The sequence below is a fragment of the Dioscorea cayenensis genome, chromosome 9 (assembly GCF_009730915.1).
Source record: "Dioscorea cayenensis subsp. rotundata cultivar TDr96_F1 chromosome 9, TDr96_F1_v2_PseudoChromosome.rev07_lg8_w22 25.fasta, whole genome shotgun sequence".
In the NCBI taxonomy this organism is placed as follows: Eukaryota; Viridiplantae; Streptophyta; class Magnoliopsida; order Dioscoreales; family Dioscoreaceae; genus Dioscorea; species Dioscorea cayenensis.
This window is the reverse complement of record NC_052479.1, coordinates 29,142,312-29,164,333: the sequence shown is the minus strand read 5'-3', so window position 1 is coordinate 29,164,333 and position 22,022 is coordinate 29,142,312. Positions and strand designations below refer to the sequence as shown.

General features: G+C 34.1%; 2 protein-coding genes across 2 annotated transcripts; both read left to right on the top strand.

The window, feature by feature from the left end:
- The first annotated feature begins 1,038 nt into the window (after nt 1-1,038).
- On the top strand, nt 1,039-2,111 carry LOC120268652 (protein FAR1-RELATED SEQUENCE 5-like). Its single transcript, XM_039275958.1, has 2 exons — nt 1,039-1,449; nt 1,494-2,111. The coding sequence occupies exons 1-2, from the start codon at nt 1,039-1,041 to the stop codon at nt 2,109-2,111; spliced, it is 1,029 nt and encodes a 342-aa protein (XP_039131892.1).
- Nucleotides 2,112-17,282: 15,171 nt separating this feature from the next.
- On the top strand, nt 17,283-21,113 carry LOC120268260. Its single transcript, XM_039275702.1, has 5 exons — nt 17,283-17,763; nt 18,502-18,658; nt 20,302-20,522; nt 20,640-20,813; nt 20,899-21,113. The coding sequence occupies exons 1-5, from the start codon at nt 17,503-17,505 to the stop codon at nt 20,983-20,985; spliced, it is 900 nt and encodes a 299-aa protein (XP_039131636.1). The 5' UTR covers nt 17,283-17,502; the 3' UTR covers nt 20,986-21,113.
- Nucleotides 21,114-22,022: the final 909 nt, after the last annotated feature.

The window sequence follows — 22,022 nt, the reverse complement described above, 5'->3', positions numbered from 1 at the left end:
TTTCATATTGTGTTTTGGAATGGAGATTATATATGAAATTTTTTTTGTCCCTTAGTCCAGCCATCTCCATTCTTTAAGACCTCTAGACCATGCAAATTGGCTAGCTAGCTCTGCAAAATCAATAGGAAGACATGATATGAGAATTATTTCAACAAAAGAAACAATAAGCTTAAGATGTAGGCAAACCTTAAACCTATAAGCTTTAGAAAGCTCCTTTTGAAGGTTATGCTTAATTATCTCTTGTACTTGCAGCCAACATCTTTTGGAAACTCTCAATCTCTTGCTCCAAACCAGTTGTCCTGCAGATAGAGCTTCAGTTTGAGCATAGGAAATATTTCCATCACAAAATCAACTCAAGATTGAAAATTAGTATGTTTATATAATTCCATGATGTGATTTTTACTAATTAGAATTTTAATTTTGTGGAGTCTTTGGGTTCTGTAAATATCTAATTGGATGTTTTGTAAAGATCTAATGATTTTGGATATTTTTTAATGTTTAGGTATGGGAGAGGATTCAAGGCATCAACTAAGTCTAACAGAACCAAATGGGTCTAGTTTTACAAATATTTTACTCTCCATTAGTCCTTTTGATGAGGAAAATATGATAGAACTTGAAGATGAAGAGGAAAATGTGAACCAATGTGGTTATGACAATGAGAAGGTTAGTTTACCATTAATTATTACTGTAATTACATTCATAAAATTTATAATTATGAAGTAATAAATAACTGAATTTATTTTTTTCCAACAGAATGGTGATGATCTTTGTGATAATATCCCCAAATTGGGTAAAACCTTTGGTACTGAGGAAGAAGCATATACATTTTACAATGCATATGCATTGAATGTTGGATTTAGCATAAGGAAAGGGTGGGTTAAGAGAAACAAAGATGGTGTGGTAACTTGTAGGAGATTTTGTTGTTCTAAAGAAGGAAAACGTGCTGAAGACAAGAGATACGAGACTTTGAAAATTCATCGGGCAGAGACACGAACATGTTGTTTATCTCATATGATAATTTCAAGACAAGATAGCGGGATGTTTACAGTATCAAGTTTTGAAGGGAAACACAATCATGAACTCGCACGTAAAGAGTTTGCACATATGTTACAATCGCACCGAAAAATTAGTGAAGCTCAAGCAACACAAGTCGAATTAGCTTATGAGGCAGGACTTACACCAACAGAAATATATGAGTTGCTGAACAAGATGGCTGGAGGTCAGTCGAATGTTGGTTTTATGAAAAAAGATATTGAAAATCATTTGGGGAAAAAAATGGAGAAACAAGTAGAGAAGGGTCTTCATAAAGTGATAATGCAATATTTCAAAAAGATGCGGGTTAAAAACCCACTTTTTGTATATGATATGCAGTTTGATGATGAAGGAATGATTACAAACATTTTTTGGGCTGATGGGAAAGGAAGATCTGATTATGAAGTTTTTGGTGATGTAGTTACATTTGATACTACTTATCGAACAAATAATTATGACAGGCCTTTTGCTCCATTGTTGGGATCAATAATCATGGTCAAACAATAGTCTTTGGTGTAGCTCTTCTATATCAAGAGAATGTGGAGTCGTTTGTTTGGTTATTTCAAACATTTGTAGGGGTGATGAATGGGAAGCATCCGACCACTATTCTAACTGATCAGAGTGCTGCAATGGCGAAAGCAATACTCATAGCCTTACCAACTACTCATCATCGGCTTTGCATTTGGCATATATACCAAAATGCAGCCAAACATTTGGCACATGTATTTTCTGGTATGCGCTCTTTTGCTGTTGCATTTCAACAGGTTATATATGACTATGAAGATGAAGCATCTTTTCATGAAGCATGGGAAAATTTGCTTGAAAAATACAACTTAAGAGAAAACCCATGGCTTATGAAATTATTTGAAGAAAGAAAAAAGTGGGAAATGGTATATGGTCGGCATTTTTTTTGCGGAAACATGATGAGCACCCAAAGAAGTGAGAGTTTCAATGGTGTACTAAGGAATTATTTGACATCAAAACTTGGGGTGGCAAGATTTTTTGAACAGTTTGAGAGAGTTCTTGAAGATAGGCGGTATGCAGAGCTTCAAGAGGATTATAAGATGATGGATCAATAAATATCATCAAAAGAGTTGTGCCCAATTTTGAGACAAATGGTGCAAATGTATACTCCGAGTATTTTTCAGAAGTTGAAGGATGAACACAATAAGATCCTTTATGTGATGGTTGAATTATTAAGCGAAGCAAACAATTTGAAGACTTACAAGGCAGTTCATGTTGATGCACCCCGATATGCTAGCTTAGTGACATTTGACTCCTCAACTGAAACAATTGAATGTAGTTGTAAAAAGTATGAATTTTCAGGGATTCCTTGTATGCACATGTTGCGTGTCTTAGATGTAAATCAAAAAATTTTCTTCCTGATAAGTACATAATAAAAAGGTGGACAAGGAAAGCATGAGATATGGATACTTGCATGTTTGTAACCACCACAACAGAAGAAGACCCTAGGGTGGCAAAGAGCAAGAGATACATGGATGTGCCATCGTTTCCAGAAATTAATTTCAGAAGCATCTGAATATGAAGAAGCTTATAAAGAGGTTGTGCGCCATTACTTTGTGCTTGATGTGAAGGTGAAAGATATTGTGAAGATGTCTCGTTTGGGGAGAGATGATTGTCTATCAACAGATAATATATGCAATCTGAATTCTTGTTGTGAGTATTTTGGTCCCAAAGGATTGGCTATAAGATATAAGCCAAGTCGTGGAGGTCGTAATACTAAAAGAATAAAAGGGGCGTTAGAGCAACAAAAGAAGAAGAAAAAAACAATAGGTCATTGATTTTTTTTTTTTATTGAATTGATTTTTATTGCTTGCAGGTGGCTATGGTTCTTTGTTAAATTGTTTTTTTTTGTTGGCTTGCAGGTGCACCATTAGAAGAGAAAAACTGAATTGATTTTTATTAAGGAGTTAAGGGTTGTATGCAGGTGGCTATAATTACTCTATTTGGTCATTTTTATTAAGTATTTCCAGTTATCTATATGTTTTTATTGATAATTGTTGATTTTATGTAGGTATGAGTGTCAACAATTATAGTGAAGAATGCAACTTGTATGCAGGTGGCTATATTGAAGAATGCAACTTGCAATTTTTATTAAGAAATCTTGTCTGAGTAACTTGCTATAGTTGTGTTTGGCAATGGAGAATGCAGAAATGGATTTTGGTGCAGGTTGCTAGTGTAATTAAATTTAAAGCTTGTTAATAGCAGTGATATTGAGATGTTTAATTTTGAATTACTTCAGTTGCAATTGGATTCTTGCAATTATGATTTATTTTCCATTAAATCTGCCAACAATAGTTAATCCAATAGGTTGATGTGCCAACCCATTCCTACACTCACACATCAGAATTTTTTTGATAGAATTCAACTAAAAACATTGTGAATTTCATTAGTTAGTAACAACAACAAAATTAGTTTCATTAGTTAGTAACAACAACAAAATTAGATATGACCAAACATAACAACCCAAGTCAACCCATTCCCACACACATACATCAGAATTTTTGCAAAATTTTTATTGAGATAATTCAGCTAAAAATACAAAGGTTGCACTTGAGTGTACACAATTGACAAAAAATTCAATGCTTTCTTGAACTTGTAATTATCATTCATCACACAAAGAATAACTCAATATATGTACACCATGCTGGATTCACACTTGCTTTGACAAGAGGGAGATGAAGAAGTCTCCTCAAGTTAGATTTCATTAGCAAGTCTGCAGATCTATAATGAAGAGATGCTTTTGGCCATACCAAAGCTGCAATCCATCAGTTTGGTCTTCAAGGTACATAATCTTTGACAAAAAAATCAATGGCAATGATAGCCTGTGTATCATCAGAATAAGAATTACACATGGTGCAAAACATAACACTAGATGAAGAGAATTCTTGCACCAAACAACAGAAAAAATGTGTCGCCAGTCTTAAAAAAAATTAAAGCTCCCAAATCATAGAGATGGCATATCATGTCTAAGAATGGTGTTTTCAATCAAGAAACTTTTCCAATTTAATTACTGAAATCATATATACTAGGGTTAAATAAAACAGAGTTACATTGCTCTGCAACAAGACAATTACAAAGGCATTAAAATCTAAAAATTTGAGATTTTTTGGATGTTCATGGATCTGATAATTTAAAAAAAATACAAAATAAAATCTACCAAATTTGAATTTTTTTGGATGTTCATGTATCTGATAATTAAAAAATACAAAAATAAAATCTAAAAATTTGAATTTTGTTTGGATATTCATGGATCTGATAATTAAAAAAATACAAAAATAAAATAAATGATAACATAATCCACCCTTGCTATCCATGCCGGGAGACTAAAGTATACAACTATTTCATAAATAATAACAATTCAGAGATCAATAAATAAATCCAATTAAAAATCCAAAAGCAACCAAAACATGATCAACAATGAACCCTAGATCGTCCTCAATCTTCTCGATCAAAAGAAAACAAAATTTCAAGGAATCAGAAACTAATCCGGATCCAACAAAGAGTGAAGAAATGAAACCTTAAAAATATCAAATCCATGAAGAAGAAAACATCATCCATTCGAGGAGGGAATCGGGATCCAACAAACAGTGAAGAAATGAAACCCTAAAAATATCAGATCCATGAAAAAAAGAAATCATCATCCAATCGAGGAGGGAAGGATAAAGAGCAAAACCTGGTACGTATTATTGAACTTGTCATACATGAAGCGGGTGATGCTGCTGGTTTTGCCAACGGATTGGTGGCCGAGAGACACCAATTTGTACTTCGCTAGAGTCGACACCCGAGCCATTGATCCCACGACAATGACGACTAGGAGGACGGAACGGTTTGCTGACCTTCGAACTCCCCCATAGAAGCTTTCTCAAGATGAAACCCATTGCAAACCAAGAAAAAGAAGAAGAAAGTGAAGGCAAAGTTAATTTTTTTTTTCAATTTCCTTTTGTCAAAGAGACGGAACGGCGTTAGTCATCCATATGGGTGAGTTTTGCAGCCACGTGGCAACATCTGATGGTGACGTGTGTCAAGCCGCAATTGGAGGACTTGGGAGTCCCCTGGTTTTAGAACCAGGGGAGATGAATCCCTACTAAACTCATGATAAAAGGATATATTTAAAATTTGTGAATAAAACTTAACAAAATGTGGGATCGAAAATATGCGTCGAACTGGCATCATGTCTTTGAAGAAGACACCAGACGGAACATAGAAGCACTAATATCATATTTGTTTTGTGGGTTCTTCCATTCTTAATAGAGGCAAGCCTCTATTATTAATTACCCCAGATAGTATTTTGGGAACCTCCGATTAAGGGCAAAAAATACAAAGTAAAAGGCAAAAAAATTTGTGAATTATAAATTTTGTTATTTTATTACATATATTCAATACATCATTTATATGTCAATATATGACTTTCTTTATATATATATATATATATATATATATATATCATATATCATTGCCGCTGTTGCCTGTGCCTTGCCACAGCGTTGCGTGCCTCATTGCCATTTTGAGATGTATATCTCATTGCCGCCTTACAATTTTTTTATATCATTGTCTCAAAATGAATAAGTCACCACTGCATGTGCTTTATCACCACGTTGCATGTTGTATTGTCGCTTTAAAATATACATCTCATTGCTGTCTTGAGATAAATTTAGCCACTACCTCGGGATAAGCACCCTTGTCGCTGCTTTGAGATTAGCAGTGCATATTTCTCTGCTATCAGTTTACTTGCATATCATTTCCAGATTTTTTTTTAATCCACAGTTATCATAGTGGGTTCTATTTATTTATTTATTTATTTTTATAGAGGGCATGTGAGTATATAGCATGCACACTTCTCATTTTTCATTTCATCATTTTTATTATTTATTTATTTTTTATCATGTGCATATGCATGCACGTGTGCATGCATATAATGATTTTTTTATTTATTTTTACATCATGTCCATATGCATGCATGGCATGCTCATCAGACACATTTAATGCTTCTCATTCTTTCTCTCCCATCACTGTAATGTATCATTTCTCATATATTTTTATTGTATTATTATTTTTTATTTGTTTATTTGCATGGTTTTTTTTATGCATTGAGATAAGTCCAAGCTTATCATTTTCGTCCCATGTACGAAGGTGGGGCTCGCTCTTTTAAATTATGATGCCCGTGAGTATTTATTCTTTTGAATTTTTTTAATTATTATATTTCTTTTTATGTCAAGCATATATGCATGCTTCTCATTTCTCCATTTTATTATTATTATTATTATTATTTATGTCATGCATGCTTCTCTTTCTTTTTTTCTTATGTTATATATTTTTTTGCATGCTTCTCATCATTTTTTTATAGCAAGCCATGGTCCATTTCATCTTCAAGCCTTCAACACAAAAAGTATAACAATTTCAAACGAATACAATAAATGCCTGAAAGTTTAGAGAGGCTGGTATATGACCACTTTGACATAGATGAGTATAGAGTTGAACATGGTTAAACATCATTGCAGTCAAGAGCTTCAACACACAAACACAGTGTTAAGAAAGACAAGCATTTAACACAACCAGCTAGGCAAAGTACATGAACAAAACAATCCAACTCTTGGATTTATTTTCCTTGTATGTTGCCATCATTCTAATTGTCTCTTGTTCAATATCCTGCATCTTATAGCCCAATGGTATGACATCAAAGTGTAAAAAAAGGCATTTGTTTATATATAAATAATATAACATATGTCCTAATAGGATCCAATACCCTATTAGAACCCAAATCCCAAATTAATTAAAATTCATATATATCTTAATCATGGATATGTTTGGGATTTAAATTTAAATGTCCTAATCTTAATTGATTTTGGATTTTTTCTTTAAAATAAATTATTTGGTCGTCTTGGACTAGAATACATATCCCTAGTCAAATAAAAAGTGTGAAATTACAAAGTTTGACTTTGAGTCGGGAAAAAAAATAAAAAAAATAAAATAAAATCATAATTTTTATGAAAATCGAAAAAAATCAGATTTTTTTGGAATTTAAAAAAAACATTGAAAAAAATTAAAATTAAAAAAAAATTCAGAATTTTAAAAAAAGGAGGTTGTAAAAGAAAAGGAAAAAAAATTCATGATTTTTGTAAAAAAAAAAAATTTTATTTGAAGGAAAAGAAATAAAGGAAAAAGTTGATTTTTCTTTTGTTATCAAAAATACTAAAAATAGAAAAATAAATAAATAAATAAATAAAGTTGACATACTTTCAGTTCTTTGCCGCTTTGATGTGACAACTGGGTCAGTAGTAGGGTCAGTATGATCAATGAATATACTCTCGTTGATAAATCTGTAACTCTTCGAAGATTGCCCTCGCTCCCTATTAATGGCTCTCTTGTCTCTGAAGTCATCTTGGATCAACAATGAATACTTTTGTTAGAAAAAGGCTTCAACAGTCTTCAGCCATTTCTGTGCATAGACAAGTATAAGTCTCCTTTCTTTGTTATGCTCATGGATGTAGAATGAGTAGAGGTTTTCTGACGGGAAAGATGAAGCCAATATCCCGCAAGAATTCTAAGAGAGGAAGCCCTCCTAGGAACATCAATATACGCTGGAGTATGCTGATCGTATCCAAATTTACGCCCAAATCGGTGCGGATTGTAAGGTTATGCAAAAAGATCTCCTGCACACTGAAGTGGAAGAACTCCGCAACGAAGATTTATCACATATTCCATGGTATATGAATCCAATACGTTGAGCCCAGCTAGGTACTTGGAATCTCGCACTACCTCGTCATTATGATGCATGAACAAGAAAAGACGAGATATGAAGTTGCCTTCATGACTGATGAATCTCCTCACATACATAGGATTGATAAACGGAGTTGCGGTAAAATTCATAAATTGCAACATCTTGGGTATTCTCAGCAACCCAGGGATACTTGACGTATTATTGTCTATTTTCCTCTTAAGATATATGCTCCAGAAATAATAACCAGCCCAAGCATACAAGAAGTGAATAGGGAATATTGTGGTAGAAAAATCCAGGGCTCTCTCCGTGATTGGCATGGCATTTAAGCCCACTATAAGCGTGCTAGCACCTGCGGGGAAAAAGCTACTTTCTCATACGCATGTTAGATGCCATCATAGAAAACTCCCGGTCTAATCACCTTGCGATTACCCGGCATAATAAAAAAGCAAATCCAAAGTGCTATAACAGCAACTAAATTTGCTTTGTAAACGGGCTTTGGAGGGGATTAGAAGCCGACCAATAGGTCAAGACATGGTTCCCGTTATAGGTCGGCTTCTAATCCCCTCCAAAGCCTGTTTACAAAGAAGATTTAGTCGCTTTTATAGCACTTTGGATTTGCTTTTTTATTATGCCGGGTAATTGCAAGGTGATTAGACCGGGAGTTTTTATGATGCATACAACATTGCGCATGGGAGGAGAGTAGCTTTTGCCCCCGTAGTGCTAGCGCGCTTATATGTGGGCTTAAATGCCATGGCCAATACACTGGTCGTTGATTTATGGTGCTTGTTTGTTAAGGAAAAGTTTGAAAAGTGGGGTTTTCATGGGGAGTTAGGCGGAATGAAGTTTTTTTGCCGAGGATTATATATTGATGTTAGCTTGGTAGTTGATTACGTTGTGGACTAATGATTTGATGGGAAGATGTATTTTTAGCTAGTTTGTCATTGGAAATGCAGGACCATGAAAATTTGGAAAATAATCTAATCATTTGTATTTTTGTTTCTTTTCAAAAGGTAGTGTAGGTTAGCCAATAGGGTTATTGTTAAGGTCAAGAGTAATCATACTTTGCATTGAATGCATTACATGTTTAGGTTGAAGCTCTGTATTTCATTTACATGTATATATATATATATATATATCTAACGGAGGGCTGGAATTGTTCTCCAACTCTGTCATCCCATTGTTAATGTGTGTGTATATGTGTGTGTGTGTGTGTGTGTGTGTGATTGTTGGTTATAAAAAGTTCCTTGCTTGTTATTATAAGAATTAGTTCATTGTACAACCTTATTGTGAATAGTAATTAAATTGTTGGCAACCGGTTAATATTGTTTGCAGGGTTGACCTTTGTTATAGATTATCTTTTGAGACTTGCCTATTTAGTGTCTTAGAGTATTGACGATTATTAGCCTATGTTTATTGCTTGTATTTAAGCTTTGAAATTTAAGTCAATGTGTAATGTTTTTGTTATAGGGCCTTTGCTCGAATTCTGATTTTAGTGTCCAAGTGGATTCTATAGCTTGGATATTTTTCTAGGTAACCATATATAAATCATACTATGTATATACATCTTTGACACTAACTAAATTTGTGAATTTAATTATTTAATTTAGTTACATATTTTGGATAATTAGATTACGGTTGACCAATCAAATTGTATTCTTTAATTAACATAATTTCGGAATTATCTTTTAACTATTTAAAATGTTGAATTAATGATATCTTTTTGAATTAGAAGTATCTGAAATCTTTAAATATTAATTTAAGTTCTGATTAATTCTAAATTCTGAATTTCCAGACATGTTACCAAATTCTTGATTATTTAAATCTGAATTATCACATATTTTAATTTCGATTATTTATATCTCTTTGAGTTACTTGAAAATGTATATATATATTTTATTTATATTTTTGAATTATTGGTTAAGATTTAATTAATTAATTATTTTGATATTATAAAACAGGATCATATGATTGCTAGGATTTTTACTCTATGATTCATTCCGTTTTGGCTTAGTCTGAACTTTGTTAATTATTGTTGTCAAGACCCGGCCCACGGCCGAGGTACATGACAATCACCACAATATTCCAACAAGGTGATACGAACACCCATATAATCTGGGAACATCGTAAGGCTTAAACATCCTATAACATTTAACATAACTAAATACACATGGCAAACTCATTTAAAATGAAATTTTTAATAAAATCAGATAACTTCAACACGTGTAGCATTTGAGAAATGTTAAAGACAATGCGAGAATTGACAAATAGTAAATCATTTATTACACAATAGTGAATTCAACTATCAAGTCCAACAATGAGAATATAACCCAACCTAGAATCAACTTGAGAAAAATGATAAAAGGAAAATGTAGCCCAGCACAGCGATCTAGCGCCACAACTCTAACAATCACCACCTGGAAAAGAAATAAGGTAGAGTAGATGAGTAACAAATTTACTCAGTGAGTGGTTAATGGGGTTCCAAATGATCTCTCTTTTTTTTAAATAAATACAACATCATAAAACAAAATACTACAATATAAAAATACACATTAAAAAAAATAATTTCAATACAAGGAATTAAAACCAGTGGTTAACATAATTATGAGCAACAAATATATGTCAATAAAAGTTTCACAAACAAAACACACCAATATCCAATAAAGAAGTTCAACATAAAAAGGGATGTCCAACAAAGCATTCCCAAACTCAACCACCGTCGTAGTTAAGAGTGGAACCGTCAGGGTTATTTATATATTTCCAAAAAAAATATATTTATATATATAACCCACCTTGACGTTGGCCACTGAATCCACTTATGTGGTGAAACATGGCGTCTCAAAATCAGTGGATGTTTCCACCCACTCCCCAATTCAGGTTTTCTCCATGCCTCCTGAACAGGTATCATAAGTCATCTAGTCTACCATGCCGTGTCATGCCTCGACCCGCGGGTCCATGGAACGCGACAACCGCCGCTACGATCCCGAGGAGGGACACTCTGCCATTCAATCCTCGGAGCGCCGCAAAACTAACCAATAACCTAGAAAACAACAATATTTACATTGATACGCAGTGGAAGTAGCAGCAACAACAACCGCAATAATGCACAGAATTAGAGGGATTCACAAATGCACAGGGAAGCAACAACAACAACTCACAGGTGATACACCAAGGGTTTAAGAGTTGTATACTACAAGCCAACAACAAGTTTGTCTATATACTAGTGGATCCCAAGTCTCAACAACATATGCATGAACAAAATGAACATACATGAACTGAAAGGAAATACAATAGAGAGAATAGTAGCAAATGCTCATTTCCCACTCACCACACACCAAGCACCTACTACTCTAGAAGGGTCGGGAAGAGTAAAGAGGGGTGAGCAACTAACATTACTCAGTGAGGGGCGATTAGCACAACTCTAATAGAATTATACCTCAATGATAACATAAATTTTCAAATATGATACTCGACAAATAAAAATAACTAGTTTAGTGCATGAATACATATAATAGCAAACTTTAATACAAAAATCACAAGAAAGATAGAATAAGAAGGCATTCTACCTCAATTAGAGTTTTAGAATTTCAAAGTGTGAAAAATCATCGAATATAGAGTTTCAATTTATGAAAAAATAAGCTAATCACAAAGCAAAACTTCTATTATAAACCAAGGTTGTCGGGACCCGGACCGCCCAAATGGTTCAATCGAAAAAGAACTGAACCTATGTGTCCGGTCTGGGCATACCCCCTTGACCCGGTGTTGAAGAAAACTGGCCAAAACCCATTGACCTGACCGGATTAACTGGGAACCGGTTGACCCGAACGGGTCAATCGGGTCAAAATGCAAGAGTTGATCTCCTCTCTCTCTTACACAATCTCTAAAAATTTCTCCCAAAACCATCATGGATCTCCTATATCTCTCTCCACATGATGTTGTGTAGTCTTTGGATAGTGGGGATGATATAGATTTGATGGCGGAGCCGGTGCCAGTGCATGGTGGTGGCGAGGCCACAAAGACAACCATGGCGAGAAAAAGAAAAAGTTAATTAGATGATGAAAATTGTTCATGATAATGTGATAAATGAGGATGTTTGTGCATGCAAAACAGGGTTTTATTATTGACTTTTTTCCTTATTTTTTTAGAATATTTGCTTTTTACCTTCCTTTAATTCTAGTGCCTTTATATATATATATATATATATATATATATATATATTGACGGAATTTCAATACCTTATTTTCTATCTAGTTTTAATAAATGTGGTTATCTTGTGAGCATGTATTTTTTATTTAATGTGTTATTGTTTTGACTGCGGAATCAAATTTTTATCACATATTAGTTATATTTAAATATTTAAATAATTATGAATATATTTTGATTACATATTTTTAACTAATTTGTTTTAAGTTAGGATGTGTTTGTTTTGAATATCAAAGGAATTTAAATATCAAATTTAGTTAATTATTTTTTATTATTATATATAATTATGTTTTATATAATGTTTGGTTATTATTAATTGTTATAATATATTTTTTAATATTTTATTATGAATCCGGTTCAACCCTGGTTGAACCCTTAACCCTTGACCCCTAAGCTTGGGCGGGTCAATGCCTGGGCCGGGTTTAACAACCTTGCTATAAACAGGTAAATCAAAATAGTTCCCAATTATAAGTATAATAAAGTAAATAACATGAGTTTTACAATAAATAAATATAATACTAGTGTCAAATCGAATTTACGGGAGACTGCCCTCCTAAGAGAGACAGATGGGCTTTGCCCGCTCACCACAAATTCAAAATGACACTACAAAAGAAACAATGAGAATAAATATTAAACCCAAAAAAAAAAAAACAACACCCAACACTCACCCAGCATAAAGTGGTCTGGAAACCTCTCTAAACCTTCACCGCCGTCACGGCTAGGTTCAGAGCCGTCAAAGTACTCATACCTTTGACATTGACCCATCGGTTCACCGTATGGTGATAATGACTACTCGATGAATATCTAGTCAGGATTCTACACTCCCACTTGAACTGACGCTTGTAGTAATTAATCGGTCTACCACGCCACCTAAAAAGGCTGACTGTGGCAGTCCGCCTACTGCAGTAGGGTTACCATACAAACTCAACAATAAGCATAACTCCATACGGAGTACAATAGCCAACACAAAAACCAACAACAACAATACCTCAGCCAGTTTCCATAAGGCAATGATAAAAGCACAAGTGAAACTCAAGCTTTTAACACAAATCAATTTACAAAAACCAACACAAGAAACAACGCGGAAATTTTTTCCTTTGAACACAAATTGCATAAAAGAAGCACAAATCAATAAACTCTTTCCGGGGTAAAACTTCTCAAAAGGTAATCATAATAACCCACAAAAACTTATTAAGCAAAATAGAATATGTAAATATAAATATGGGTAATCTTCTAATAGAGTCATGCTTAATAGTCCCACTCACAAAATAGACGATTTCTCTTCCTCGCAAGCAAATCCTCAGCTAACTCTTTGCCTCGAGCCAACGCTTCACCTCCTTGCCAATCACAACAAACAACATCAAAGATTAGTACAAAAATCCAAGCAAAGAAACCCTAGGTTCCTTCTACCAAACAACCCTAAATCGATCCTAGGGTTGGCTCAAATCTAGGTCTAAAGGTTACAAATGAATTTCTAAGGGTTAGAGCTTCATTCTAATCCAAAGAAATTGAAGAAACTAGGGGTGGCAATTTTTGACACGACACGACACAACACGGTCTTAGGAGGGTTTGGGTTTGGGTTTGGGTTAAACGGGTTAGTGTCATAAACGGGTCGACCCGTTTATGACACGCCTAAATTAAGCGGGTTCGTGTCATAAACGGGTTGACACGTATATGACACGGTTAACCCGTTTAATATGAATAGGTAAATGTGTCTGATAGTAAGCTTGATAAATTAATTGAATTATTCTCACGGCAAATATGATGTTTAAGTATTTTATGTTTAATGTTAGTTTGGATTTTTTAAAAAAATGTTTTGATTAAAAATTCGTGTCGCGTGTCGTGTCGTGTGGCATGTTAAACGTGTCATGTTGTGTCGTGTTTTAAACAGATAAACAGGTCGTATTGACCTATTTAAGACTTAAACGTGTTAAACGTGTCGTGTCGTGTCACCACGGGTTTTAGACGTGTCGTGTTCGTGTTCTAAAAAATTACCCGTTTAATAATCGTGTCGTGTTCGTGTCAGGGTTAAACGTGTCAGATTCACAGGTCAACCCGACACGAACACGACCCGCTAACCCGTTTTGCCACCCCTAGAAGAAACAACGAAAGCTTATTGGTGATACAGTAAACTCCGGATTGCTACAGTAACCAAGACATTACTACAGTAAAACCTGCCTTTAAACAATAGTTTTCTTCTGATTTATATCACCAAATCACGAAATTTCTTTACAAAAATTCACTCAAATAATCACAAGATCAATGGCTTCAATTTGAGCCTTCAACCCAAACCAAGGGGTATTCTAGGTTTTCCAAGATTTTTGAAAACGATTAAATATGAGAAAAATACAAAAGAAAAACCTTGGATCGAAGCCTCACTGATCTCAAGAGGATGAGAGGAAGAGAGTAGAAGCTTTGATTTGCCGGAAAAGCTCGCCGAAAAAAATTCTCTATATGAGGTGCACGTCGAATGAGAAGCAAATGAGAAGAAGAAAGAAAGAAGAATGGTATAGAAATTTCTGAATGCTACAGTAAAGGTCTAGCACGGTAATAGGTTGCTACAGCTACAGTATCGGACCGCTACAGTAAATGGCCACCTATAGCTACAGGTTTCTACAGTAACACTGGTTATAACATGCCACCTCTCTCTAGGTTAGTCCGCGGAGACCACTACTGCAGTAGTAGAGCTATAGGCTCGCAGTCACCAATATCCATAAATACTATATCTATATATACACACAACTGAAAAGAATAATTACATGATATTTTACTTTCCATTGTGTCACTAAAACAATCATCTCTGATTTCATAATACATTATTAAACAATATTCTCAAGCCCGATCAAAACCACGTTATAAATAGATACCATAAAACCAATGTTAAGACATCTTACCTATTGGCAACAACACGATAAAAGCGAACTTGGTTCATAAATAAAGTTCATTGCAGACAGGGATAAAACCATTTTAAAACAACATCAGGTAAGGTATCCACTCACAATGCTTAGACCTATGGGTCTAAGATCTCAAGCACGACTACTCTCCCACAAGCTTTTTGCCTTTGACAGAGGTTTCACTGCCTATAATATTTTAAATAAATAAAAATAAATAAATAAAACTTAACTGGGGTTCACGCATAAAAATAATAAACATTACTAATCTTACTAGTAATGCATGAAAATTACATTAACTATTGGAGCTTACTTAGACTTAGATCGGTTAAAGATGACAACCAAAACTCCACTTTTCTATCTCCAGTTAACACTTCTCTAAACAAAGATCAATTAAGTGAAACGATCAAAACTATTTATTTTGACATTAAATAATGAGTAAAATTAGATACACCTAAATCTTGGTTTTAAAACAATTCAAATATAAAATTAAAATACCATGATTTTGAAGTGCACTGTAAATATATGATTTGAGCAATGAGGATTAATTAATCCTTAACTATTTATTAATGAAATTACCTAACCATTACAGTGCCAGCCAACCTATCTTGACTTTTCTAAAAAACCATATGAATCCAAACATATATATATATATATATATATATATATATATATATATATCCCACAAACATGATTCAACATGAGATGCACGTTTTATGATGCAAAATTCCCACCATAAAAGCAATGTGAGGCCCGCGAATTAACCAAATTAAAATATCAAAAACCCTAATTATGAACTAATTCAGTCAGACAATCATCAACCATTATTCTAAACACCATTATCTCCAAACCCTATCAAATTAAACTCCGGCATGACTCTTACCTTATTAAAGAAGGAAGAAGAATAGGATCGGCTGCTGATGAGAAAAGAAAAGTTTCGGCTATAGGAAAAAATAGCTAGGGTTTTTAAAATCTGAAAAAATGATCACCAAGGTAAAAATTACGGAAACACCTCTATATAGTCTAGGAATTAAACTTTAGTGATATAGGAAAGGTTTAATGCCACAGAAAATTTCAACAATTTAACAAATTACCTCTTAGGTTAGATCCAACCCGAACACCAAGTATTACAATTGTTTTGCGAACATAGTGTATTTTGTCATAACAATTATAGTCTCTAATTAACTATGCAATAATCATGTTATTGGGGTTAAACACTGATCGTGTCGACATGTATTCCTATTAAGAAATTATAGTTTTACACCATTCCATCGGTGAAGAATAACACTCCTGACAATTTGGCTCGGGCCACCAAGGGTAAACAAATGAATTCTGAATTCTCTGACTCAGTTTACCGAGTTTAAATAAATGATTTTTGATATTTTGTTTTGCAATAGTGAATTGGGAGACTTATATTCTGTATTATTTGACATAGCTCATATTTTTGTTGAATTATTTTGTTTTGAATTGTAATTTGGCAAGTATTATATTATGTTTTAGTATTTGTATTGTGATCCTAATATTTTTAGCGGTTGCTTACTGGGTTTTTGAGCTCATAAATGTGGTTTCACTATTTATCAGATCAGGTGTAGGTTTTGTTGGTGGATAGTTTAGCGGGGATTGTTGAGCAAAGCGCTGTCTAGATTTCTTTCAATTAATAATGTTATGTCTTTTGGTTGACTTAAACACTAGCAAAGTACTTTTGTTGTTTTTGTGAACCTTGTTAGTTTGATTTATCTTATGTCCAGACGTTATAGTTTTTGCTTTCGATTGTACTTCTGTTAGATGTATTTGCTATTTGGAAACAGGTTGTGAGGCCTCGCATGCTCACTTGGTCTCAACCTTGTGAGTATGCAGTCGTTTGTTGCCGTTCAGGGCTTGGTAGACCGTGTTCGGAGCTTGACAGTATCTAACACTGTACATCAAATTTGAAAATGTGTAGATGTTATTTGGAATCCAATAGCTGATCCATGAACATACATAAAGTTATTATTTACGAACGTTCATAGATGACCAGCAGTCATAAGCATATATATATATATATAATGGCGCGCCATTTACAAACGTTAAAAATCTACAAACATTCATCAGTAACCGTTGAATTTCAATCAAACGGTGTGCATCATGGTCTTTACAGTGACGGAGAAATTCTCATCCACTCTTATTATGTTTATAGATAATAGCACAATAAAAAATTCGATAATATATAATATTGATATTTCAAGTCAAAAGCAAGCAAGCCACTCACTGACATTTTCATCAATTAAAAATTACCAAGGGTACCCATAGTAATTTTTACTTTTATCTAAATATACAAGGTCAATTATGTAATCTCATATTATATGGATATATGTTTTTTTTTTTTAAAAAACCCCTTAATTTTATTACTAAGCCTTTTTTATGAAGACATGCTTTTCTTGTCCCTTCTCTTTTTCTCACCTTCACAAGCCATCCACGAAACCCAAATTCCTCCTTTTCTCTTCGTCTCTTCTCCATCGCTGGCACGAAACCCTAGCTCCGATCATCCAGAGATAGCGGCTGATCTATGGGTACGGAGGCCTAGGGCGATCGCCGGCGGCGGGTGGCGGAGAGTTTCGAGCCGGAGGTGGAGTAGAAGCGGGGATCGTCACCACCATCATGTCTGCCATCGTGCTCGGCAAGAGATCTAACTCCATCTTCGAGGAGCTTCACCACCACTCACCGTCGCAATCCCCTTTCGACACCCCCGTGTCCAAGCGCATCCGCTGCTCCTCTTCCCCTACCCATATCCGCTTCTCCCCTCCCAGACCCTCGTCTCAATCTCCGCGAGGTTTGAACGGTGGTGGCGTCGTCGTTGATAGTGCTTACTCGGCGCATCTCGATCATTTGAGGTCCTTGTTCCCGGATATGGATCAGAAGGTGATGGATTTTTGCCTTTTGGCTTTTGTTGTTTTATTATCAATTGCTTGACTTTGTAACAGTATTTTACTATTCAGTTGGTTTTCTATTGATCTAATCCAGTGTTTGCTGTGCCTCATTAAAGCTATGAGTTTTGGATTTGTTTTCAAGGTCTTTAAATGCAGGATTTTGTTCTCAAATTCATCTGCAATTTGTTATGTTTTGGTATAATACTAGGTTATTTTCACCACTTGCCTTCATTGAATCATTAGTATTGGAAGGTGTAGCATTCTACCCATCTTGTTCAGTCATATCTCTTGGTACTTGTTTGGGATGCGAATAATCAATTCATCTTTGAGAAAAAAAAGGATGTATCTGTGGAAGTAGAGAAAAAGTAGCCCCTATTAGTGAGCATGTATGTTTTGTCGATTTCTCTGATGTAGTATCATCAGAAATATTATTTTGCAAGATGATTGGCCTCTCTTCGATCAGTTTATTTAATTTGTCGAAGTGGCTAATAAATTCATATATGAAAAAAGTTGGTATAACCTGTGGAATAAAGTGACTTGGCATTTGGTTGGTCTATTCGACCATGTGATATGGGTAATTTGATCAGAGAGAGTTCTTGTCCTCATTATTTTTTTTATTTTTTTATTTTTCCGATCTAAAGCTAATATTTGTTTTTTCTTGTTTAAAATAATCTAGAAAGTACCATATGTCCATATCCGCCTTGCTAATGAATTGTTGAATGATTTTCAGTTTCTTGAGAGAGCGTTGGAGGCATCTAACAACGACTTGGATTCTGCCATAAAGAGTTTACATGATCTCTGTTTAGAGTCAGCAGAGTTGAACTTGGCTTCTGCCTTGAGCAAATCAGTCAATGAAAGTGAACTAAATATTCAATCATCTGGTGTAGGTAGGATTGCAGAAGAGATACACTATAACTAATGTTGCACTTGACCTTTTTTTTTACTTTTTTTATGAAAGTTTCCATGGTTTTTTAGCTTTCTTTCATGCCATTTATCCATGAGCAGAGTTCTTTTCGCATTTTATTCAATAAGTTAAAAAAATGTCATTATAATAATCAGCTATTATATCCACTTCTTGTTGATACCACTGTTTGTTTTTTCCTTACGCTTGATACAAACTTTTACTTAAAAAAAGGTGAAATAAGATACGCTATGGGGGCATGTGGCTTCTGTTTGGTGTATTTCACTTTTGTCTCTTTATGAACTCTTGAAAGTTGAAACCTATCTTCTGCTTGCCTCTAGAATTTCTTAAATATGTCCATTTTGGTGTAGTTGCAGTTATGTGTACTTTATTGGTTAAGTTTTGAAGGAAATTATAATGTAATGCCAAATTCAGGTTCATTCATTAGCTAGTTATATTTGCTTTGAGTTGATTCCTTGGATAGTAATCTGTAAATGTTGTTTCATATCTTAAACTAATGAATTCTAAAGCTACTAAGATCGCCATGAATAAGCACCATGGCCCATGCCTAACAATATTGTTGCGTGATTAATAACTGTGTATTAAATTTATGATGGTAATGCAGAAGTTTTAGGTTATTGAACCAGTAGCTACTGGGGTTCAGGTACATTTTTATATTTTAAAGTGTGGCAATAGGTCAACCAGTTGAGTTCTACGCCCACCCCCCGTGCGGGCGGCAGGCAAAACCCTCGTCTCCTTGAAGGTGTGTGACATTGAAGTGTCGCCTTAGTGGCACACCCCTTACCTCAAGGCTCAAGACGATTTGAGGCGCGCCTTAGGAAAGTGTAGCCTTATTATTATTTTTATTATTATTATTATTATTATTTCAATTTTAAGAGCTTTGGCAAATATAAGTCATTAGAGGACGACTATCAAATTAAACCTCAACCTTTAAAAAAAAAAGATTTTCTATTTTTTAAGTTTTTAAGCTTTTTTTTTATTATTTTTTAAGTTTTTAAGAACTTGACAAATATGAGCCATTAGAGATGAGGAGTCTGAATTTGAAGAGTAGAAGAATATGAAGATGAGAGGATGAATATGAGAGTGAATGGGAGGATAGTGATGAAGAAAAATGATGAAGCTATTGAATTTGATAGCAATTGGATCTCTTAATGTAATAGTATTTTTGCAATAGCAGAGAAGTAGTAGTTGGTGATTTTCTTGCTACGTTGATAATATGTTATTTCGGTCTATGCATGTTTTTTCCAAATTTGAATTTTAAACTTTAATTTTTCTTAATTTATTAACTTTTAGTATGTATTATAAATTATATATGTAATTTTTAATTTTTTTTTTTTAATTTTTTGTGCACCTTGCTTTGGAAAGTCACATGCCTAAGCTTTGCGCCTTGCTCCTAGACGATTTGAACCCCTAGTGCCTTAATGTGCCTTGTGCCTTTAATAACCACGCAGGGAAGTTAATTTTGCCAGATTTATGAATGTGCCGAAACTTATTTTATTTTTTATTTTTCTTTTCTGCTTCCATCCCATGTTCTTTCCTTAGTGGATAAACTGAATGCTTTTTCACATAGGAAGATGCAAGACTTTAGTATTGCTGTGAATTTGACAGGTGTTTTGGACGAAAGTAGCAGAGATGAAGATCCTGTGCATCCTTCTCCTGCAGTTACCCTTCCAAGGGATGGTTCTGAGTGGGTGGATCTTTTTGTGATGGAGATGATGAATGCCTCAAATGTGGATGATGCGAGAGCTCGTGCTTCCAGGGCGCTTGAAGTGTTGGAGAAGTCCATCATGTCCCGTGTTGACGCTGAAGCTATGCAAAACTTCCAGAAGGTATTTTAACATCATATTTTTGTAAGGAGAAAGAACTTCTCTGAATTAGGTCATGAATATGGAAACTCACAATGTATTAGTCCTTTTTCTTCTAAAGTCCTTTTGAATGTAACACAGGAAAACATGCTGCTTAAGGAGCAAGTGGAAACCCTGCTCCGAGAAAATAATGTTCTGAAGCGAGCGATAGCAATACAGCATGAACGCCAGAAAGAGTCTGATGAGCAAAACCAAGAAGTGCAGCATCTAAAGCAGCTTGTGTCGCAGTATCAGGAGCAACTGAGAACACTTGAGGTATAAAGTTTTTCGGTCTCATGATTGTACTGTTTCTATAAAAATTTTGTCTTAACTAATGTCAGATAATTTTGTCTATTTTCAGGTTAATAATTATGCACTGGCAATGCATCTCAAACAAGCTCAACAGAGCAACTCCATGCCAGGGCGATTCCATCCTGATATCTTTTAAGATTGAACTGAGCTCCTTTCTGTTTTCATCCCTTAAAATGGTATTCATTTCCAAAGACTCTTCTTATTGTGCACAGATATTGTTATTAATGACAATTATATTACTATAAAATGGTTAAATTGCTTCAATTTTTCCCCCTATTTTCAATTTAAAGATGAAAACTTGATTTTGTTCATGACTGAATAGATCGGACCTTGTAGAAAATAAAAGGAAAAAAAATAGTAAAGTATATATTTCTTTTGTCAGGTTGGTTGAATGAAGAAAAGAATAGAGTTATTTTCCTCACATTATTTTTTTGCATTGTCCTCTCTCTTTCTTTTAAATTTCTTCTCAATGTTCTTATTAGATTAGTTCATCTTTGCACTCACCTTTTATTTTCAATAAATTAGTTATTTATTTATTTATATTAAAATAAATGAAATAAAGCAAAAAATAAAGGATGTATCTATAAAATTACCCTTAATTTGGAACGTCAAATTTAAATTCAAGGGTTCATGTGCAAAATAAGATGTATATATATATTTTGATGAATGCGACTCACAGTCGGAAAACTCAGAGATTTGGTACCACTAAAAGCAAAATGAGTTTTGAACTCAATATCTTTGAACGTGTTATTTTTATTCTTTAAATCGGGTCAAATATTAATAAGCTATAAGCCCTGGGTAAATTAAAGATATATTGCTTGTTAGAAATATATACCTATAAATTTTAGAAAAAAATTATTGTTTACCTCGTGAATTTCAAATATTCCTAAACAGTTCCTCCAACTTTGGCAAACTTTGGACAACCCTTCCGTTATTGTTTAAGTTCCTTTTTACCCCATATTGTTCACTTCAAATGGGTCAATGTTATGAAATTTCATTTTTGTCCTTGAAAATGGTGGGAAAAAAAACTGCCCAATCACATCATGTTCGACCTTTATATATACAATTTTGCATTTTTTTTTTGCCTTTCTGTTTGCTTTTTGTCAAACAAAGTTTAGAAGGCTCATCGCATATTCTTCTCGTCATTTGGTTTGTTTGATTTGAATTCTGCTG